General features: G+C 34.1%; 1 protein-coding gene and 1 pseudogene across 5 annotated transcripts in view; one reads left to right on the top strand and one right to left on the bottom strand.

The window, feature by feature from the left end:
• SLC35A3 (solute carrier family 35 member A3) overlaps window positions 1-20,281 on the top strand; it is a 53,615-nt gene extending 33,334 nt beyond the window's left edge. For all 5 annotated transcript variants that reach the window (XM_019457610.2, XM_019457616.2, XM_053892030.1 and 2 more), the window contains 6 exons: window positions 2,637-2,791; window positions 2,869-2,991; window positions 5,669-5,840; window positions 8,802-8,920; window positions 11,144-11,277; window positions 16,115-20,281. In XM_019457610.2, the coding sequence (XP_019313155.1) occupies window positions 2,637-2,791; window positions 2,869-2,991; window positions 5,669-5,840; window positions 8,802-8,920; window positions 11,144-11,277; window positions 16,115-16,205 (794 nt within the window). In that variant the 3' untranslated portion in view covers window positions 16,206-20,281. The remainder of the gene's footprint in view (window positions 1-2,636; window positions 2,792-2,868; window positions 2,992-5,668; window positions 5,841-8,801; window positions 8,921-11,143; window positions 11,278-16,114) is intronic.
• A 2,083-nt stretch (window positions 20,282-22,364) lies between these two features.
• Window positions 22,365-22,764, bottom strand: LOC109271915 (phosphatidylinositol N-acetylglucosaminyltransferase subunit P-like; annotated as a pseudogene).
• Window positions 22,765-24,640: the final 1,876 nt, after the last annotated feature.

Raw genomic sequence — 24,640 nt, 5'->3', positions numbered from 1 at the left:
CCCGGTTCACACAGATGTTGGTTTTTTTGTTTTTTGTTTTTTAATTTTTTTTTTAATGTTTATTTATTTTTGACAGAGAGACAGAGCATGAGTGCGGGAGGGGCAGAGAGAGAGGGAGACACGGAATCCGAAGCAGGCTCTAGGCTTTGAAGGGTCAGCACAGAGCCCAGCGCGGGGCTTGAACTCACAGATGGTGAGATCATGACCTGAGCCAAAGTCCGACACTCAGCCGACTGAGCCACCCAGGCACCCCCACACAGATGTTTTTAAACTATAGTTGACATGACTTGCTAGCAGAGTAGGTGTGTGAAGATCAAGGAAATGGGGAATCCAGTCTGAGGAATAATTCCCAGGTTTTTAGGTTAAATTAAAAAAAATTTAATTAAAAAAAAATTCCAGATAAAGATTGACATTTATGACTTTGGTACTGTGAATTATTTCAAATAAGATACAAAGAATACAAATGAACATTTTAAAACATTTTTTTAACATATATTTATTATATTATTGAGAGACAGGGACAGAGCATGAGTGCGGGAGGGGCAGAGAAAAAGGGAGACACAGGATCCGAAGCAGGCTCCAGGCTCTGAGCTGTCAGCACAGAGCCTGGCGCAGGGCTCGAACTCACAAACCAGGAGATCATGACCTGAGCCAAAGTCAGACGCTCAACCGACTGAGCCACCCAGGCGCCCCACAAATGAAATTTTAAAAAATGGATGATTTGGGGTACATTAAAATGAAAAAATGCCTGTATATAAAACCAAATGAGAAGATAAACCAGAGATTGAGAGAAGATATTTACATCACATGTATCCACCAATAATGAACATCCAGAACATCAAAGAACTTACATAATTCAATAAGGAAAAGACAAGCATCTCAACAGAAAAGTGGACAAAAGATATAAATAAGCAGTTTACAGAAGAGAAACCTGGGGGCTCTTGGGTGGCTCAGTCAGTTAAGTGTCCAATTTCAGGTCAGGTTCATGAGTTCGTGCCCCACGTTGAGTTCTGTGCTGACAGCTCAGAACCTGGAACATGCTTCAGATTCTCTGTTCCTCTCCTGCTTGTGCGCACATGCTCTCTCTCTGTCTCTCTCTCAAAAATAAATAAATAAACTTAAAAAAGAGAGAGAGAGAAACCTGAATGGCCAATAAATATATTAAAAATTTCTAAAATATAAATAAATATATATAAATATATTTATATAAATATATAACAATATATAAATATAGATCAACCTTACTAGCAAGCAGAGAAATCAAATTAAAGCCACAGACACAATTTCAATACCCTCAGATTGGCAAAAAGAAAAAGCCTAACAATACCAGGAATTGGAAGGAATAAGGAACAAGACCTTCCCTGAACTCCTGTTGAGAAAAATATGTCACAGCATTAATTATTTTAAATTTTAATATAATTTTAAAAATGTTTAAGCTAATATTTTAGATATTTTTTTCTGCTAAATCTAAGAAGAAATCTTTTGGTAACTTTTAGTTACCTTTTATTTTACTATTATTATTTTAGGGTAAGGAAAGGGTAAATATCAGATATTAATCTTTAAACATTTTTTCCATTAAAAAAAGTTTTCATAATCAAAGTTTTCAAGTTTTATGTTAGGAGAGAAAATCAGCTATGAAGTGTCATTATTGGTAAAGTAGTAGGATCCTTAGATTTCTCCTGTCTTTAAGGGTTTATGTATCTCTTAAAGTTCTTTGGACATTTTTTTTTGTGATTAGTACTGTAGGCTGGCTAGTTTGAAGTCCATTTCCAACCCCTTTCTCCCTTTGTTGTTTCTAATATGGAGACTATGAAAGAAAAGACGACATTGCCCAGGTCCCTTGCTGCAGGGGGTAGCTGTGCAACAAAATCCTGGTCTGTGACAGCAAAAGAAGATGCCCACTAGGTCACTGTATCCTCCTGTTCTTTCTTGCTGCCTAAAAACAAGAACCAGACACAACTGCGGTGATCATGTGGTGACCTTGTTGCAATAATCATGTAGACAATAGATGAGAAGCATGAAAGTAAAAAGCCAATATAAATGGAGAATGAGCTTAGGACCCTGATGTCATCACTGAGCTGCTTTGGACCTGGCCCTGGCCCTTTGAGGATGAGACAGGTCCCTTTGAGGTTGAGCCAGTATTCACTGGGTTTTCTGTTGTTTGCAGCCAAACCCACTCCTTAGTTGTTTTACTGTCTTTTTATGATTAAAGTCTTCACAATTATTAATTGGCTTGAATGGCTGGTGATAAAATGGAATGCACAAAATACAAGTTTTTATAATGTTGCTACTATAGAGTAAGAATACTTAGCTAAAAAATTAATACTTTGAGCGTTTGGTTATCATAAATATATATGTGCAGATATGTATGTATACAATATGTAAATACATATAATCAATTTGCTTATGTTTCCTAATGAAAGAGTATAAGGATAATGTTCTTAATATGCTATGTTATAATATTTAACTTTTGAAAAATTAGTATCATTAAAGGTATATTTCAGACCTAAAAGTATCTTAACATGTAGGCCTGTTTCCATTTTTTATAGGTGAGAAAACTGAGGCCTTGAGAGAGAGTATGTAACTTATTCAGAGTTACTTAATTATTGGTTTTACCCATTTCATGTGTTTTCTAGAATGTAGTCTAAGAGCACTGAATCGAATACTGCATGATGAAATACTTAATAAACCTATGGAAACTCTGAAACTTGCTATTCCATCAGGGATATATACTCTTCAGAATAATTTACTTTATGTGGCACTATCAAATCTGGATGCAGCTACTTATCAGGTACTTAAAATATATTTCTAGTAGTTCTTTTAAGAAGCAAATAAACAAACAATAATATTAGCTCTTTTCTTTTTCAGGTCACATATCAGTTGAAAATTCTTACAACAGCATTATTTTCTGTGTCTATGCTTAGTAAAAAATTAGGTGTGTACCAGTGGCTCTCCCTAGTAATTTTGATGACAGGAGTTGCTTTTGTACAGGTAACTATTCAAGATAAGTACACCTTTCATTTTTATCACAGTTTCAAAACCTTATTGTGCATGGAGGATACATTTGTTATTTGTTGAAGCGAGTAAATTTTTATTCTCACAACTGACATATTTTGAGGGCTTCCTTTGAGTAAGATACTACATCGGGACTGCAACTAATGAGAAATAAAAGTCTTATATAAGTTATTTTACTTATTAGTCTTATACTCTGTAGGTCCATCAGTGTTGTTGCAAATGGTAAGATTTCATTCTTTTCTGTACCTGAGTAATGTTCAATTGTATTTATATACCATATGATTTCACTCGTATGTGGCATTTAAGAAACAAAGCAAAGAAAAAAAGAGACAAACCAAAAACAGACTCCTAACTATACAGAATAAACTGATGGTTACCAGAGAGGAGACAGGTGAGGGGGATGGGTGAAATAGGTGTAGGGGATTAAGAGTACACTCCTCTTAATGAGTTCTGAGTAATGTACAGAATTGTTAAGTTACTATATTGAACACCTGAAACTAATATAACACTGTATGTTAACTATACTGGAATTTAAACAAGGGAATGAATGAATGAATGAATGAGTGAATGAATGAATGAATGAAATTTTTAAAATTAAAATAAGTAAAAATCAAATTATCTGACACAAATCTAGTTAGGGAAATAAAATCGTACATAAAACAACACTGATTTTTACTGGATGTCTGGAGCTTTTGAGATTATTTTATTAAAAAAAAATTTTTAAGTTTTACTGATTTATTTTGAGAGAGAGAGAGAGCAAGTGGGGAAGGGGCAGAGGGAGAGAGAGAGAGAGAGAGAAAGAGAGAGAGAATCCCAAGCAGGCTCCACACCAGCAGCGCAGAGCCTGATGCAGGGCTCAAACTCACAAACCATGAGCCAAAGTCAGACACTTAACCAGCTGAGCCATCCAGGCACTCTGCATTTGAGGTTATTAATACTCCCTTCTTATTGTTCATCAGCTTCCCTGATACCATTCTTTCCTGGTTCTTCTCATCTTCCTAATAATTCTTTATTGGGCTCCTTCCTGGGGTCCTTTTCCTTGATATTGGGGTTGCTGGTAGGCTTGTTATTTCCCTTAAATTATGTCCTTATTTTTGGAGACTTCATTCTGTAGGTTTTTATTAACACATATATGCTCATAGTTCCTTGGTCTGTGTCTCACCCATAATTTCAGATTTGTACATCTAAAAACCTGTTGGACATCTTAGTTCAGTTATTCAATAGGCTTTATAAACTGAGCATATCCAAAACTAAACTTTACCTTTTCCTCCACCGAAACTATTCTTGCTTGTATTTTCTTCCCTCATTATTTACTCTGCCTGGGAGTTGTCTTAACTCTTCCTTCTGCCTGTACATCTATTCAGTCACTAAGACTTTGCTATTGCTGCTTTGTAATGCTTCTTGATTCTGTCCTTCTCTGTCTCTTCCCCAATTCATGTCGTCTTGTTTCTCATGTGATCATTTGCCTCCTGATTTTTTTTACTTCAGTCTTATCCATCCCTCAAAATTCAAACTCCAGTAGTCACCACTATGGTTTGTCTAAAAACAAATCCAATCATGCCAATTTCCTGCCATCCAGAGCCCTCCTCCCCGATCACTTTCTCCAGGGGTGCTATGTCTATCTTGAATAAATATTTCTGTTATTTTTTTTTTTAATGTTTATTTATTTATTTTGAGAGAGCAAGTGAGCAGAGGAGGTGCAGAGAGAGGGAGAGAGAAAGAATCCCAAGCAGGCTTCATACTGTCAGTACAGAGCCCAGAGCAGGGCTTGAATCCACAAACCATGAGATCATGACCTGAGGCAAAACCAAGAGTAGGACTTAACCAACTGAGCCACCCAGATACCCCTAGTTAATATATTTTAAAATGGGTATTACAAAAATATAACTGCCATTTCAAACCCATATTTTCATAGATATTGCTAAGGATAAGCTAAAGTAGGTATTACATTGTAAAAAGTGAGGTGTTTTAAATTAAAATATCAAGGGGTCTCTGGGTGGTTCAGTTGGTTGAGTGTCCGACTTCAGCTCAGGTCATGATCTCACAGTACATGAGTTGGAGCCCTGCGTTGATCTCTGTGCTGACAGTTCAGGGCCTGGGGCCTGCTTTGGATTCTGTCTCTGCCCCTCCCATCTCTCTCTCTCTCTCTCTCTCTCTCAAAAATAAATAAATATTAACAATTTTTTAATTAAAATATCAAGTAAGAGTTCAAGTGGAACACAGATTTAACAAAAGCCATGAAGATAATTTCAGGAACACTGAACTATGGGATAAAGCCCACAGTGGTTAACATGATACCATATGGGACTTCCATAATAACCAACAGCTCCAGAATCATTTTTGCTGCTCCAACAGTTCACACTTTGAATTTCTACAACTGAACTGCTTATAGAAGCTGTTTTGTGCATCTGTGCATTTACTCATTCTCTTTCTCTTTTTTAGGGAATTTTTTGAAATTGTAAGTTGTAACAGTAATATCACTATGGGAAAAAAATAAAATGATTCTAAGATTTTCTTTCAAAAGCTCTCCTCTGCAATCCCCAAGAATGGTATTGGTTGCATTTTTATCTTAAGGTCTGAGAGTGCACTCTAAATATGTACTTTGTAAAATATCATAAGAATCAACTACAGTTTTGTTTTTCTTTTTGTTCAGTGGCCCTCAGATTCTCAGGAGCTTGATTCTAAGGAACTTTCAGCTGGCTCTCAATTTGTAGGCCTCATGGCAGTTCTCACAGCATGTTTTTCAAGTGGCTTTGCTGGGGTTTACTTTGAGAAAATCTTGAAAGAAACCAAACAATCAGTTTGGATAAGAAACATTCAACTTGGTAAGTTTTAAATGCTTTCTAAAGTTATCTTTTTTTCATAATATTTTTTAATGTTAGACTTAAAGTTACTATATATCTTTAAATAAATAAGCCTCCCATAAAATCTCACTGATACAAATGTCTGGCAAGGGGCACCTGGGTGGCTCAGTTGGTTAAGCATCCAACTCTTGATTTTGGTTCAGGTCATGATCTCATCATAGTTGTGAGATGGAGCCCCAGAGTTCTCCGTGCTGGCCATGGGAGCCTGCTTAAGATTCTCTCTCTCCCTCTCTTTCTATTCCTCCCCCCCAGAAACAATGTATTTAAAAAATAAACAACACCAAAAAGCATTGTGTTTTAAATGAATGAGTGTTATTCAAGAATATGGAATTTTAGGTCTGTGACATAAGGGTATATATAGCCTATTTCTGTCCTCACTATTTGAAGACTTAAGAACTTTATTCTTGGTTGCTCCAATTCTCAGAGAAGATGTTACAAATAACATACTGTCTTCCTGGGGGGATAAGGAGATTAAGATACTTGACAAATGTCAATTATGTGATATAGTGTTATCAACTATAGTCACCATATTATATTTCAAATCCTCAAGATGTGCACTTTAAATAGCTTACACAATTTTACTTGTCAATTTTACCTCAATAAAGCTGAAAAAGAAAAAAAAAGAAACTTAATAGAGGAAGTTTGAAATGATGAAACTTTCATTTTGTTTTAAAATCTTAGTATACCTTTTTATTTCAAAATATTTTGTTTTAGCTTTTAAATTCTGTAACATTTTTTTAACTGAAGGTAAATAGTTTATAACAAACAAAAAGACCTCACATACTTAAGGATTTCATTTGAACAAATATTTAAACTATTACAGTATTATAGCGTTTAATTTCTCATACAAAGATTCCAGATATAGTATTCCAGGTATATATTAATTTTGGAAAATGCTACATGTGAGAGACAGCTTCATTGCAAATCAACCATTCTATTTCAAGTCTCTGTTCTTGTGACTTTGGAGCTCATGTTTGAAAACTGTTTTTTGTTTTGTTTTGTTTGTTTTTTTGTCTACATCAACTTAACAAATTTACCGTGTCTCTCCTGGTAGCAGTCAGGCCCTCCACAGTGAATGTCTGTACTCCTAATGGCCTATATTTTAAGTCAAACATTCCCAAACAACCTCTAAGCTCTAGTCCATTTTTCCAGCTGTTTTCCAGTAATGTGGTAACAAACTGAACCTTTATATTTATCACAGGATTTGTTTGTTTCTCTGCAAAATTTTATAAATGTATCAAGTTTTCTGTTTTTTGTTTTATGTTTTTTAAGAATATTCAAAGTAGGGGCACGTGGGTGGCTCAGTAGGTTAAGCATCGGACTCTTGATTTTGGCTCAGGTCATGATCTCACGGTTTGTGGGTTTGAGCCCTGCATTGGGCCCTCTGCTGTCAGCACAGCCTGCTTCAGATCCTCTGTTTCCCTTCTCTCTTAATAGCATTTCTCAAGTATCAAACTATCAACAATTAGCAAATTGATAAGGTCCCAACATTAGCCAGAGAGTGAAGAAATAGGAACTCTTATTACCTATGGTTGCCAGGAATATAGATTGATATAACCTTATTGGATCTCAATTTGGGGGTGTTTAACAAAATTTTATATAAATGCTTTGATGCAAAAATTCCACTTCTGAATAAGAATTTATCCTATGAGTATACTTACACAAGAGCACAAAGATAGATCAAGGTTATTCATTTTAGCATTGGCTACAATTGTAAGAAATAGACATGTAGAATATTGCTTAAATAAATTGTCCGTATGATTAAATAGTGCAGTGCTTAGGATCATGGAGTCCAGAGCCACACTGCCTGGATTCAAATCCTGAGTCCATCACTTACCAGCAGTGTGAGCTCAGACAAGTTTAACTTCTCTGTGTATCAGTTTCTTCATCCATAAAATGGGTATAGGAGTATCTGCCTAATAGGGTTGTTGTAAGTTAGCATACATAAAGCACTTAGAACAATTTGTGGAACATCATGTTATGTATGTATTTCATATTATTATTATTATAATCATCCATAAATGGAATATTGTACAACTGATAGAATGCTGTAGATCGGTATATACTGACATGTATATAACCTGTATTGGATACCTTTTTTCCTAATTAACAAGTGTTGTTTTATAATTAAAAAATAGAAACCTAATTAATACTTTCATAAGTGTTTCTTATTGTATTTTTTATTTTTGTAACTTTGTAAATTTGTATTACTGTCATGTTCAGAATTAGACATCTTAAAATGATTGATGTATACCTGGAACTAATATAACACTGTATGTTAACTATATTGGAATTAAAATTAAAAACTTAATTAGAAAATGAATTGGCATAAATAAAAGAACATTTCATATCCTTTCAGTTCCTTTCCATCATGGAATACTTCAAGTAGTTATGTCTTTATGAAAACATTGCTTCATTCTGCACTCTGACTACATATCTTACCAGAGACTACTCCTGATAAATGGCCTCTATAGGTTTCCATTTCTTTCTTTATAGTTTGTGTGTGTATAGTTTCTTTGTGTGTGTGTGTGTGTGTGTGTGTGTGTGTGTGTGTGTGTATGAATATATAAGAATATAGAGCTAGCAATAGGAAGATATGAAACACAATGAATATGCCAAAAGTGAGCATTTTCCAGATATTTGAATGAGACAGCCATGTGGTCATGTAATTTAAACATTATAGTTTTTAGTGTTCCAGAGTTGGTAATCTCTGTTCTTTTTTATATTGTCTTTGTCTTACAGTTATAATATAGTACAAAGTATAATTTTGTTAAGTTTATATAAATACCCAAGTAAAAGATTTTTAAAGTAGTCAAATTTTATCAAAAAGGAAAAGCTAAATATAAAATTTAGAATACCAGTGGAAAAACATCTCTCCAGACAAACTAAATGACACATGCCATAAAATTTACTTTTTTATAGGTTTCTTTGGGAGTATATTTGGACTAATGGGTGTCTACATTTATGATGGAGAATTGGTGTCAAAGAATGGATTTTTTCAGGGATATAACCGACTGACTTGGATAGTTGTTATTCTTCAGGTAAAGCATTTAAAGTCTTATATTTAATGCTAATAAACTTTATTTTAATATAGAGAATCAGAGTAGCTACTGATGTATGATGGGAGAGAAAAAGATCCCTCCTGTTAGTGCTCTCATTATATCTAGTTTATTCTGGGAAGTTAAAATAGAACTGGTCTTAATGCCACAATGAAAACTTACTTTGAAAAGGTCATAAATGAACTTTATGGTATTTAAATTTGGCATAATGAAAATGCAAGTTTAAGAATTAAAGAGTTGAAGTTAAAAAAAAAAAAAAAAAAGAGTTGAAGTTAGAGGTAAATATAACTTGATTTTTTTACAGTTCTTGTTGTTGTATATGATCAGCCCATTAAGGCTCAAAAGCAGATCTAGATATTTAAATCTGTAACAGGTACATATTAAAATATTCCTATCAAATTATCTCAGTTTATAATTTGAAATTGTTCAAGGGTTGAGTAATTTCATCGTCAAAAAAAGAAAACAACTTGATAACGCTGGAGGATACAAAAGTGAAGATACAAGTCACTGCCTTCACAAAGCCTTTCTTTAAGAGGTATTTGAAGCTGTAGGAGCAAGCTCTCTTACAGAAATTGCGTGAAGGTGGCAAATTGTGGTTGTGTTTTGAAAGCAGGAAGTATACTTATATTTTTAAGATAGGAGAAGAGACCAGGATAAATGAAAATTCAGAGGAAATATAAAATACAGATAGGGTAAGTCAGAAGAGTTTGTATGATGGCTTTTATCCTAGCAGAAGGAAGCCCTCTTCCTATAAGACTTGAGTTAAATAAAGAAGGTTTGGTATAGTTGGTATGATTCCATAGGAACTAAATAGATGATTGACTACATTGCCAGGAGGTAAAGGGACTCAAACATCAATTTGTAGTGAGCTCAATTGGCATAATTTGTGACTCTCACTAATAATAAGCTTCTGTCTTGTGAGGAAGTTATTAATGTGGGTAACCCAGATTTAGGAGTTTATAACTAGAGTTTGGCAGAAAACAAAACTATGTTGTATGGTAAAACCTCATTATTTAAAGCAGGTACAATTTGGAATTTGAGAGGGATTTGGCAGAAAGTTCTTTCTACAATCTTTTCAGGAAGAAAAATCTGACAGCAATAAAAAGGGGATTGAAGGGCGAGGAGCTAGAGGAAAAAAAGCCAAGTTAGGAGCCTATTGAAAGACTAGTAAAATAACTTAAATTACACTTTATTTTTACTTCAAAAGTAAGAACATTTCATTGATCCAAGTGACAGTCTTCCCACATTTGTCTGAACAAGTGATGCTTAGTTACTGAACTGGTTGAGGATAGATGTTTTATTCACAGTACAGTTAAACTAATATAACAAACTGCAGATTATGCTGGTAGGTACTTCAGGTAGCTTTTGTAATAAAAGGGCTATTGAACAAAACTCTGGTCATAAGAGATGATTTTTTTTTATTATTATTATTTTTTTTTAACATTCATTTATTTTTGAGACAGAGAGAGACAGAGCATGGACGGGGGAGGGGCAGAGAGAGGGAGACACAGAATCTGAAACAGGCTCCAGGCTCTGAGCTGTCAGCACAGAGCCCAACGCGGGGCTCGAACTCACGGACCGTGAAATCATGACCTGAGCCGAAGTCGGCCGCTTAACCGACTGAGCCACCCAGGCGCCCCAAGAGATGTTTAATAAAAATCACTTATTGGGTCACCTGGGTGGCTCAGTTAAGCGTCCAACTCTTGATCTCTGCTCAGGTCATAATCTCACAGTTCATGAGTTCAAGCCCCACGTTGGGCTCTGCACTGATACCGTGGGGCCTTGTTGGGATTCTTTCTCTCTCCCTTTCTCTCTGCCCTTCCCCTGCTCTCTCTCTCAAAATAAATAAATAAACATTAAAAAAAAATTTAAGGGGTGCCTGGGTGGCTCAGTTGAGCCTCTGACTTCTGTCCATGATCTCACGGTTCATGGATTTGAGCCCCATGTCAGCCTTTGCACTGACAGTGAGGAGCCTGCTTCGGATTCTCTGTCTCCCTCTCTCTCTCTGCTCCTTCCCTGCTTGCTGTCTTTCTCTCTCTCAACAATAAATAAACATTAATTTTTTTAATTAAAAAAATAAAATCACTTATTACAATGGGATTAAATTTATAGGACAAAAGTCTAAAGTTTTATTGAATAATGAGATTGTTTGGAAAAGCAATTTTATATATGTTTGTTTAAAATAATCTTTTAAAACTTTTGCAGGCACTTGGAGGCCTTGTAATAGCTGCTGTTATTAAATATGCAGATAATATTTTAAAAGGATTTGCAACCTCTTTATCCATAATATTATCAACACTGATATCCTATTTTTGGCTGCAAGATTTTGTGCCAACCAGGTAATATATTTTTTTCTATTGCTTTAAGTCTCCAAAATATATAGAAAAGTAAGAATTCTTAATAAGATCTGGTATGAAAAATTTGTTTTATTACAACTTTTGAAGGATCATGGAAATACCGTAAAAGATCCTTTTAACTATCTTTTAAAAAAAGATTGCAAACTAAATGCATAAAAGAAAATCTTCCACTGGAAAGTTTTTTATACAAATTTGGCTAGCCAGAATTTGCCCAACAGATTAAAAAATTTTTTCCAAACTCTTCTCCAAAGTAAAAAGTCATATAAAAAAGTTAATAAGTCATATAAAGTCATAAAATAAGTCATATAATGGATTTGTATGTGTGGAATTTAAGTAGATAAAGCCAGGAGAGTAAATGACATTCTTGAAGAGAATAGTTAACATAGAGAATGTGGCGCAAGAGAAAACTCTTTTCGATGGTGGCAGGAAGACGTGGTTGGTTGGGAAGGGAATTGCAAGGGAAGACAGAAGACCCAGGATGTTTGGTGTTGTGAATGCCAAGGGAGGAGACAGAGTTAGGAAGAATGAAGTATGATAAATATAGATGGTATTGAAGGTCCTATCATTTTTAAAATTTATAATCATAATTTTAATTTCTAATTCTGGAGTAATGAGATTATATTTTAATGGATTCCAGGATACTATACTTGGTTTTCCTCTAACTTCACTCCACTCTTCATCTTCTCAATTTCTAAACTTTGGAATCTGAAAGCTCTGCCCTTGGACCTCTTATTTACACTCACTCCCTTAGGTGATCTCTATTCTCAAGGCTTTAAATACCATCTATATGCTAATAACTTTCACATTTTAATTTGAATTCCAAGCTTGTATATATAATTGCCTATTTGACATTTTCACTTGAATGTCTACTACATAATTCATTCCCTGTCCCTATAAGGGTTTCCCAATTTAGTACATGGTAGCATCTCCATTCTTCCAGTTGCTTAGGCCAAAATCTTCCTTGACTTAAATAGGAACACAGTTTATCCACAGTAACCTAAGAGAAGGCAGAGTCTATGGATATGGATGTATAGACAGACTTAAAAAGGAAAGTTAAAACGTATGGAAGTTCTTTACCTCCTGAGTGAAGTAAGAAGTAAGGTCATCAGCTTCTCTTTACCCTTCTCTCATACATCATTTTAATCTAGAAAGATAGCCTGTCAACTCTTCCTTTTTGGTATCTCCAGGGTCAACCATTTCTCACAACTTCATTGCTACCATCCTGGTCCAGGGCACACTCATTTATCATCTTGATTAAGGAAATAATCTGTTGATGTATCTTCTTGCTTCTTCTCTTGGGCTGTGCTCCTACAATTTTCTCCATTCAGCAAACAGACTGATTATTTTCTATGTAAATTAGATCATATGACTCCTCTGTTCAGAAACCCTCTGCTTTCCATGTCATCTAAAAGTTGTCATCATTAATGACTTATTTGATGTGGCCCTCAGCTACCTTTCTGTCCTCATCTGATAATCTGATACTACTTTCCTCTTATTCGCTTTTTTTTTTTTTTAAAGTTACAGTAATCTCTTGGCCATGGGCTTTGATTTGTCCTTCAGTCATCTTGGAATACTCATCCCCTGTGTATTCACATGACTAGCTTTCTCATATCCTCAGGTCTCGGTTCAAATGTTACTTTATCAGGAGACCTCCTGAAATAAAAGGGTACCCCCCTCCATTCTATCATTCTTTCCTCCTTTCTTCAGAAGATTTATTACCATCTTATAAGCAAGGCCAGAGGTTGGCCTATAAGAGGTACTCCTTGTGTCTGAATGAATGTTCAAGATCTTAAAATTTTAATACAGCTAGTAAAATTCATTTGCGTCACTAGAGTGAGATAGGATTATGGGTGGAATTTGGCAGGAGAAAAATATAATATGCCCTTCATATTTCTATATTGAACATTTATGGTTTCCTTCTTCTAGCAACCTGGACAATAGGTCTGGGACATGCATGTTGAGATCTGTGATTTTTATGTGACATGAGTTTAAAATTACTTGTTTCTAGTTTGGTATGGGAATGAATTACTTAGCTAGTGAGACTAGCCTAACAACTAGGATCTATACCTTAATTATTCTTTAGTTACTCTATTCATTAAGTGGGGGCAGTTATGCGCTTTGTATTATTTGAAAATGTTTGGAACTATAGATTTTTAGGGTACATTTAAAAAAGCATACCTTAAAAAAAAAATCAAACCTCATACAAGGCTAAGTCAGGGTGTTAACTTTAAATCTTTGAAACATGCAGGGAATGAACAAGTAAATGAAAGGGGAAATCAGTAGAGGGACAAAATAGTGGTGTGTCAATAAGATGTATACCTGCATGTAAATCCATGTTTCTGAGGGTCTGTGTAAGGTATGTTGCGATGAAGATAAAAAGAGAAAAGACAATGATACCGTTATTACTGAATGAATGAATGTTTTGACACTGAGCCGCATGAAGGAGATGGATTATTTTTCCTAAAATATAACTAGACCCTCTGTCTTTGTATATTCTTATTTTTGTGAAGAGCATCTCTTAAGGAATAAATCCATGACCCCTATTCCAAATGTATTAATATATTTTCCATGGTTACCCCCATTTCACTTCCTAAAACGGTTTTCGTGTGTGTTTTGGTTTTGTTTGTTTTGTTTTGTTTTGTTTTGTTTTGTTTTGTTTTGCTTTGGTTTCTCAGAAGTGGTACCCCTATACTTGCTTTTCTGGCTGCTTCTTTGGTAATCTGTCAATCCTTATTCACTCTCTCATTCATCTTATCCACTGCCATGTCTTGTCTGTCCTCTCTATGAAGATAAGTCCCAACTTCAACTCTAGATCCCTATTTTCAGCTGACTGCTAGACATCTCTACTGATATCACATCACCAGTATTTCCTTTCCTAACTTATTTTTCTTGTGTTGATTATTTTGCTTTTTAGCATTAACCATCCTTGCATTTAGGCTTATTTATTCTTTTATCAAAAATGTATTAAGTGTGTAGTATGTGTCTTCCTTTCACTGTACCAGATCCTGGAAAAACCTAAATTTATGAATGAGATATGTTTCCTCTCTTCAAGGAGGTCACAGTGATTAGAAAGTTAGATATGTGAATAAATAAATGAGAACTTTATGATTAATACATTATTGAAGTATATATATAATTCTGTTGGAAGTCAGGTATTCAAATCTTTGAGATAATCATTGTTTTCTAATAGTTTTTCCCCAAGAAAAATTTTTCTCTCAGAACCATCTAAAAATAACTGTCTTGACAAGCAGGGGTTTCCTGACATTATTAGGTTTTCTAGTAGATCCTGTTAGAGATTTCATAGAATGGATTCCTGCAGGGGGTAGAAAATTGGATCAGACAACTTTTCAGTTGAGTGTGTATTCCAGAGGTTCAGAAAGCTAAACAAAGGTCAGAATGCCTGACAAAGAAAGTTTTCAGTCAGAAGCTCATCCAAAGCCTAATAATTATTAAACATTCCTATGGTAGTAATTTTCTTCAAGATGTATTATAAGAAGTTTATGTTATCTTAATCTTACCTGTGTACCTGCATCCAGGGCTTTTGAAAAGTTGCCCATTTATGTCAAGTCAACACTAGATATTTATCACCACAGATAATTATTGAGGTCCTTCCATATCCTAGGCACTTGGGGTATAATGATGAATGCCGAGCAGATGGTTAAGCCGGGGTGTAGACGTGTAAATAATGCCTTATTTAGTACAGCATAGTAAGTGTTATCATAGAGTACATCTGCCTAGGGGAGTGAGTCTTGGAGACATTAGACCTGAGGTATGAATAATCAGTTTTCTTGGGAGAAAGGACATTGCAAGCAGAGGGAGTAGCATCTACAAAGACACTGTCTTGAAAGGCACGTTGTGTTCACCGAATTACAGATGGGGTGGGGTGGAGTGTGGAAGATGAGGTTGGAGGGACCACATTAGGAAGGGCCCCTTTGCGTCATAAAAAGGGTTGTGATCTTTTTCCTTTATAGAACAAATGTTTATTGTTGTAAAGCAGGAGAGTGATTTTGAACTGTTAATAGAAACTTTAAAACCAAGACAAATACGTGTCTCTATAATAGCACTTTGAAGAATATACATCTTAAGAGTTAAGATTGGTATTCAGTTTAGCTCCACTTTAAGTTCTAGTACCAGTTTAAGATCATTTCCAGTTTATAACAAGGTATATTATATCTATGGGCAGATAAAATAAAGAATAAACCAAGTATACTTGCATTTAATCTAATTTATTTTTGTAAAGAAAGCATCCTATGTAAATTGGTCCTGAGTTTTGCTTATTACTACCTTGGATTTTAAACTGAACTTTACTTTGGTCTGAAAAAACTTCCATTTTCCCTTTCTACCTTCAAATATTTAAAAATTGAGATCTTTTATTATTCAGTGTATTGCAGGCAAAAGACATGTTAAGGGGAAATACAACATTTAAAACATCTTTGTTTTGGGAGACAATACAGTGCAGTAGATGAAAGTACAGGCTCTAGAGTCAGACAGACCTGGATTTGAATCTCATCTTCCATTTCAAGTTGTGAGATTTTAAGCAAGTTACTCTAACCCTCAGTTTTCTCATATATTAAAAAAAAAAAAAAAATGAGGGCAATACTAATACTTCTTCATAGGGTTGTTATAAGAACTAAGTGAGATAATGCATGGAAAATACTTGGCTTGAATACCTAGAATGTAGTAAGTATTCAGTATTTGTTAGTCATATTACTGGAACATTTTCCCCCAAGTTATAATTGTTTTTACAAGTGAAGAAATAGAAAGAAGTTGTTTGCTTTTAATCTGATTTTCTCTTTTTATTTTTTCTTCATCTGTTTAGTGTCTTTTTCCTTGGAGCCATCCTTGTAATAACAGCTACTTTCCTATATGGTTATGATCCCAAACCTACAGGCAATCCTACTAAAGCATAGTATATACTATCTTTAACTGGTTTTTCACAATGGTGCACTAGGAATCTCAACATTAATCTTGCATAGAGGACTTCTACAGATTCTAAGAAGATATCATCACGCTGAATCTCATCATATTCAAATGGTTTGAAAATATAAACATTTAAGGCTAAAATATGTGTATATGTTAACAAAATACCTATTACATCTAGAAATCAAAGCTTGAAAGTACTTCCAGGGATTAGAATAATTATTGGAAAAATAATTATTGGAAAAAACTTGAAATCTGAGTTTAAAAAGATTTTACCTTTTGATTGCTGCAGAAATGTCCTATGCACTCTTTGCAAGAGCACACAACAAATGTCCGATACCAATTTTTGCAAATTAGATCTATTTAATCTTATTAAATGTTTTTTATCTTTTTCTGTACAGATATATCAAATCACATGGAATATTCAAAGTTTGAAAATTATAATTATAATTGCCTATAAAGCTGTGAAGAAATAGAAGTATGATTTGAAAAACATTTTCATGTATCTGAGATTTTTATATTTATACAAAAGATTACTAAAGAAAGGATTGCTAAATGTTATTTGTTCAACTACATAAAATTTGATAAAGTTACGTTCTGGGTCTAATTTGTCAGAGAATAAAATTCATATTTAAATTTAATGTAGAGAAGTACACACATCTATTTCTCCATCTACGTTTTAAGATCTTTTAGTGCTTTGAAACTGCTGAAAGCAATCCAGTTGCTCCTGTGCTAGAGAGTAGCCAGAGACTTTTGCACTAATGGAGTTTTGTCCTTAATCTCTTAACTATATTTCTTTTCTGTAAATCAGATAAATCCTTAATATTACTTTAAATTAAATTTCTGTATGTGGTAATTTCCATTGAAGTTTCAAAATGTAATTTAAAGGAAATAAATACTTGTTTAATAATTTAAAATAATTATTGTCTAACATCTCCACTTGGAGAATTTTGAACTATCAAAGCATATACTGTATACATCTAGAATGTTTTTAAATGAATATTTTACTCGTTGATCTGTAAAAACTTCCTTTAATTAAAAACAACAACCAAAATAATTGTAGTATACATGTCAACAAATTGAGACCAAAATGACCTTTCTTAGAGACATTCCAGATTGCCATGATATTTCATTATTTTAAATGGCACCATAGCTATAACTCAAGGCTGCTCAGAAGAACTTTTTAGGCCTCTCATAAACCCACCATCCCCAGAAATAGTGTGGTCACATGTCTAGGAGAGGTAGCCAATTCTGAGTCCCTTTCTGTGGCCCTAAAAAGCTGCTGGGAAGAAACCACTACTTTGCTTTTAAGATAGTGGTTTCTTTTCCATTTTGATTAGCACTGGAGTTGAGGTTGTAAATTACATGTGTTATTTAATAAGTTGGTTCAATGGAGAGAAAATATAGCAAAAATGATAAGGTGAATTGGTGGGCAAGAATAATTTCTAAAATTGGAATATAGGTTTAACTTAATTATTGACTATATAGACAGAATTAACCTATTGTGTATAAGAAGTATTTTACTTTATTTTTTCATTCATGCTTCATATATTTTTAAAAGTCTCCCATTCTAATAGTTAAAAACTGTAGAAAAGTAAATATTTTTATATAGTTATAATGGATTTTGTTAAATAGAATTTGGCTCAAAAATACCATGTCACAAACTGTTGGATACTTTTGGCTAATTAGGACTGGCTATATTACTTTGCTTATGCATACCTAGTCTCTACAGGACACAGGCCTAATCTATTCCATTCAAAGCTTAAAAGTGTTTAAAAGTACAAAATACTTTTAAATCAGTTTCCTGGTAATTCCAAACTGACACTAACCAAACTTTCTGGAAGCCTGACTTATGATTTTCAGTGACCACCTTTGAGAGCATTTGTTTAATAACTTTACCACATTTTGAGCATGGTGTTTTTAACACCATTCTGATGTACATCTTACTATCTACTGCCAAGTGAAATCTAAATCCTGCAAATGCACAGAATTCAAGAGTAAATATAAAGATTTATGTTCAGCCCACATTGAAGTACTAGTTGGGTACTTACATATTAATTCAGTGTACATTTACAATTAATTGTTAATTCAGGTTTAGTCTGTCCCTTCAAAAAATGATACAAGCAAATATTGGAAATCAGACAGGTTAGTTACCATTGTAATATATTTTCAGGTGTCCAAAATAACAGTTTTCAAGATTCTCAATAAAGCTTATAAAAATATAATCAAAAGTTGTGACAAAGGACAAAATAGTCTAAAGCATATTTTCAAACGAAACATTTATTAGACAAGCTTAGTTTATATTTTGCTTATAGGTTTGAAGATGTTATTAGAGATTGGGTTGTGTAGCTTATAATTTTTAATTCATAAAGAAAGAATCATATTTGAGAAGATGGGCCTGTAGGCTATATCATGTCATATATACAGATAATGTCATTTTCCTCTGTGTGTGGTGTGTGTTTTGATGACCTCCAAAAGCCTTATTGTATCAATCTTTTATAATGATGACTCCTTTATTATTTAAATTCTTACTTTTTGAAGTTTACTTGTTATCTCTTAACTACTTTGTTCATTATAAAAATGTGCTAACTCATGGGAGAAGAGTGCCAGTTGATGGTTCTATTAAAAATTAAGAATATGGTATTTGGGAAGAAAAGTTTGAAATTCAACATGTAGATGTTTCAACACAGTAGTATCACCAGTTCTTTAATAAGTATTTTTAGAGAAGTTGTAGGCTACTTTTATGGTGGAAACTGTAGTTTAGAGGTGCAAAACTTAAATGTTTACATAAATTTATATTGAATGTCACAATTTCGTAGAAGGAAAAGTAGTTTGATATTTAAGCTAGATTCTAAGGAGACAGAGTTTGAAAAGAAACTAATTGACTTTGTACCCAGTAGACTTAATGTAATATTGATTATTCTTAAGAATTGATACACTTTTCCTACATATCAAATTATTGGACTTTTAAAATGTCATTGTATAGTCATTCAACTGAGTTTTGTTTTGTTTTTAAAAATAGGGTTTAGCATCTCTTGTTTTACTTACACTTTCATTGTTATAATATTTAATTACACATGGATGTATGCTTTACGTAAGAAAAGGTTTATAAAAGTTATTTATGCTATATTGAAAGTCATCTTAAGAATCGCCCAGATATGTAGCATATTTAAAGAAATTACAGGACCAAAGAAAAAGCACCTTTATCAAAATCTGGTCCTATGTGCCTTGCTTTACCAAATACCTGACTTTTCTGGAGGATATTACTGTAATTCACAACTTTGGACACATGGGAAAATTAACATTTTAAGAATAACTATAATTCAATTTTTTGGATGTTTCAACATTTGTTCTTTAAATCCATTATCTAACAGAATATTAAAATAGGTATATTATATAAGCATTAGTAAACAGTACTTATTTAAATAAATTATGCACCGTTGCTTCATCATTGAGCTTTTGAAACTTTAACAAATGTATATAGATGTCATTTTGTTATTTTATTTCTTATTATGAGATATAATTTACTGTGATTTTTAAAATATTTTTTTAATGATTTGAATTCTGATTTTGTTTATATGTCTGTGTATTTCATTTGTTTAGAAAGATTCCTTTGAGTATGGAAATGTGATTTGTATATTTAAATTTTTTATGGACATAATTAGAGGAATGTATAAATTGGTCTTTTGTTAAATGGCTTTTTAATTGATAAGTTTTTCTTTGTCATTTTTTGGTATGCAGTCATTATCTATCTAGTAGATTTATGAAAAAGATTATTTTCATAATTAACTCTATATAAATTTCTTCCTATAATTCTTGTTTCCCTTTTCACCTGTGTTTGACTTAACCATGAATTAGATTCCTTTCTATATATCAGAAATGACTTCCTGATCTTTTCCATCATCTCTCGTTACCTTTATCATGTGTGATCTTCTTTCTTTTTTTCTAGTCTGTGCTCTAGCATGAAAGACTGGGTTTTATTTAAACTAGTTAGAACTTCTCTACCTGTGTGATAATAACCTAATTTTTTGTTGTTTTAAATAAATTATCTGTTTGCCAGCCTCAAGGTTAAGTAATTATAGTGATTGGTATATATTCTCTTCATAATGTGAATATAATTGCTTCTATTGTGACTACAATTCAGTGCGTAGAGATCAAATGATAAGCAATATAAAAGATTTCATTCCCACCTCTATTAGTGAAATATCCTTGTACAAAATTGTACAAATGCTTTGTTTTAAACATCACTAAAGAACATCAATATTTAATTTTATTTTATTGTATACTTCTCTTTGGTTTCTTGTGAAAAATCTTTACATTTTTTTTGGAATTGGAATACTTCTTTTGTTGGAAGTATATCACAATCCTTGAATCCCAGTGCCATGCAAATACACCTCCTAATCCAAATCTTATGGATAACTACTGCCATTCAATAGTCAGACAGTGACCAGCATTCGTAAATGGTCTTTCTTATGGTTAAAAGTTTTGAATTCCTTCAAAGCAGGATTGATTACATATATATTCCAGAAAAGAAAATAGCAAAGAATAAATAAATTGCCTTCACATCCCAAGGATTTGAAATTGTACTATAGTAGAGAGAATCTCGGTGACTGCAAATTCAGGGATTTCCCAAATTTACCTTCAGGTTCAATAATCCACTAGAAAGACAGAACTCCCTGAAACCTATTCTATTCATAATCATGTTTATTACCAAGAAAGTATACAAATTTGAACCAGCCAAAGGAAGACACATATAGGGTGGAGTCTAGGAGGGGCCCAGACTCCTTTCCAGGTGTCTACTCCCTGTGGAATCATGGACCGTGTTATCTACTCCTGGCCACAATGTACATACAGTATTGCCAGTCAGGAAAGCTTACTCTGCTTTGATGTCCAAATTGTTTTTAATTTTTCTGTTGTTTGTTTATTTTTGTGAGAGAGAGAGAGAGAGACAGAGTGTGAGTGGGGGGAGGGGCAGAGAGAGAGGGAGACAGAATCTGAGGCAGGCTCTAGCTCTGAGCTGTCAGCACAGAGTCTGATGCGGGGCTCGAACTCAAGAACCATGAGATCATGACCTGAGCCGAAGTCGGATGCTTAACTGATTGAGCCATCCAGGCGCCCCTGGTGTCCAAATTTTTATCAAAGCTTTCTTACTTGGAATGATTGATTCTTTGCCCACATGATTGAACTTACTAGCTCTGTCCCTCCCTGGAAAACTGACATCAAGTTATAGGGGCTCATTCTGAGTCATCTTGTTAGCAGAAATTATCAGGTGTGAAGTCCTAAAGATGTAGGCCAGAACTTTGTTTGGGTAAGGCCAAATGCCTTACTACACAGTGACCACTTATGTCTATACACATTCTTCTGAACTGATGAGGATGGCACAAACAATGTCAATTTGTTTATAGAGACTTTTAATTTATACTCTATCGTTTTAATTTGAGAAATGTCAAATGATTCTAAACATGTGACTTGGGGGTAGAAAAACATATTTGTAGTCTGATACATTGCTAAGTAGCACATATAGTATTCATTTAGTTTTCAGTTCTGATGTTTAATGACAACCTTATTAAATGCTGAACTATTTTAAAGAACAATACATTTAAATTAATTTATAGAGGGCGCCTGGGTGGCGCAGTCGGTTAAGCGTCCGACTTCAGCCAGGTCACGATCTCGCGGTCTGTGAGTTCGAGCCCCGCGTCAGGCTCTGGGCTGATGGCTCGGAGCCTGGAGCCTGTTTCCGATTCTGTGTCTCCCTCTCTCTCTGCCCCTCCCCTGTTCATGCTCTGTCTTTCTCTGTCCCAAAAATAAATAAAAAACGTTGAAAAAAAATTATAAATTAATTTATAGATATTTTATACTGTATATTAATGTACATTGTGAGCTAATTTTATTTTATTTATTTTATTTTTTGCCAATTGAAAATTACAACATGAATGCCTCTTTGGAGGGACTTCTTTTACTGATAATTATTATTTTTTTTAAGTCTGCTATATGGTAGTGTAGTAATTTATTCTGCCCATTAGTAACTAATATTTGAGGACATTTATAATATTAATGGAATTTAATCTGAGAAGTTCAACTTTTTTTTACATTTCAGTGTTGCGTATTAATAAGAGATAGTCAAAATAATTATGGTACAAATTATTATGTCAAAAACATAATAAATGCTTGGTGTTAGTCAACAATTCAATTTTTGGCTTAAAGTTCTTTTCAAGAAAGAACATTTGGTTTATTTCACTAATAGGAATATCTCTTAATGCTAGGATGGCCTCTTCTTGGTATTTCTTCTCCTCTGGAATTTTAGTATACGTTACCTATGTATAAATGGAGTTGAGTGAAGAGGTACCATTTATTCCAAATAAGAGTACATAACCAATTACTATTGTAATGAGAGATAGACAGATAGGGAGACCAATAAGCCTAAGGAGTTTAAGATTCAGAAATAGAAGCCCACATGAGATATATGATGAAACCAAATAGGGAGTTTAAGGAAAGAACAAAGCCATAAATTGCTCTTTCAGGCGATGGCGAGGATGAATTTTCCACCATTTTCCCTGTGGCTTTAGATAATCTTGGGTCTTGGGGCGCCTGGGTGGCTCCATCAGTTAAGCGTCCGACTTCGGCTCAGGTCATGAACTCACAGTCTGTGAGTTCGAGCCCCGTGTTGGGTTCTGTGCTAACAGCTCAGGGCCTGGAGCCTGCTTCGGATTCTGTCTCCCTCTCTCTCTGACCCTCCCCCGTTCATGCTCTGTCTCTCTCTGTCTCAAAAACAAATAAACGTTAAAAAAAAAAAAATTTAGATAATCTTGGGTCTTTCAAGCACCCACTCAGGCCCTTCCTGGCAGCTCAGGCAGCTCAGCACCAAGTCCATTTTTAGCTAATTTTAAATTACCATTAACCATTGCTATTATAAGGAAAAGTTAATAGAATAAAACTATTACCATTTGTTACTTTAGATGACAGTACAGATTCACTGTTAATTGATAGGTCCACATTTGCAGTCATCCTTTGCTAGGGTTAAGCATCAGCCCTCCATTGGATCTAGCCAACTTTTCATTTATGAATGTATTTACATGTATTCATTTAGGACTATTAATATGTAAAAATAACTTCTTTAAAACAAGTAACATACTTTTCCTTTGGAAATAGTTTACTAGAGATACTCACTTTCATCCTTTTTAAGTAGACCTCACTGAAGATTTAAAAGAATAATGGATATTGTTATAATGTTTTGGGAGTAATCATCTGAAAATACACTCATGTTAAAATGTGCTTTAAATGTAAAGTATTTAAGGGGTTTAATTGAATTTGCTAAATCAGACTTGTGTATTTTTTAAAAATATTTTTATGTTTATTTCTTTTGAGAGAAAGAGAGAGAGCGTCTGTCTGTGTGTGAGCAGGGAAGGGGAAGAGAGAAAGGGAGAGAGAGAATCCCAAGCAGGCTGTGTACTGTCAGTGCAGAGCCCATGGTGGGGCTTGATGTCACCAGTCCTGAGATCATGACCTGAGCTGAAATCAAGACTTGAGTGCCCAACCGGCTCAGCCACCCGGGTGCCCCCAGACTTTGTGTGTGTGTGTGTGTGTGTGTGTGTGTGTGTGTGTGTGTGTGTGTGTGTTTAAGTTTTTATTTATTTTTATTTTTGAGAGACAGAGACAGAGCATGAGTGGGGAGGAGCAGAGAGAGAGGGAGACAGAATCCAAACCAGGCTTTAGGCGCTCAGCTGTCAGCACAGAGCCGGACACGGGGCTCGAACTCACAAGCAGTGAGATCATGACCTGATCCAAAGTCGGACACTTAACCAACTGAGCCACACAGGCACCACCGAGACTTGTGTATTTTTAACAAAATCTGTGAATGTGCTTGTTTTTATGTGTTTGCTTTTTCTTTTAAAAGTCACTGCATGTATAAAAACATGATTTCTAATAATTGAAGGCTTATGTTTAATCCTTTAGACTGAAGTTTTATTATGACCTATTATTCTGTGTGGGTAGTAAATATAGCAATTAAAAATTATGATTCTAAGTGCCTTTTCTAATATATGCAAGCTCCTTCAATAGGTTTTCTAAATATTATAGCAAAAGTAGAGTTATACTTGTTGGGTTACAGAAAATTGTGACAGCGGTGAGGCCATGTTTCAATCTATGACTTTGAAAATATTGTTGTGAATTTTAGAATTTTAAAACCTGAAGTTCACTCTGGATATTACATGCATAATGCTCCAAACTTCAATTACTTCATATAATTTATGAAGTCTCCATTTACTTTATAGGCCATGTTTATTTTTGTTTTGAATGTTTTGGTTTTATAACATTGCCATTTTAATGGTTTCAATCATGCTATGACAGATTTTACCACCTTAGATTTGAAAAATTCATGGGTTATCTCCATGCACTCACAAAGTAATCATTGTTAAAGACTGTTTTT

Source organism: Panthera pardus, unplaced genomic scaffold (genome assembly GCF_024362965.1).
Source record: "Panthera pardus isolate Hobbes unplaced genomic scaffold, ASM2436296v1 HiC_scaffold_11, whole genome shotgun sequence".
NCBI lineage: Eukaryota > Metazoa > Chordata > Mammalia > Carnivora > Felidae > Panthera > Panthera pardus.
The sequence above is the reverse complement of the archived record's forward strand: the minus strand, read 5'-3'. Positions and strand labels throughout refer to the sequence as shown.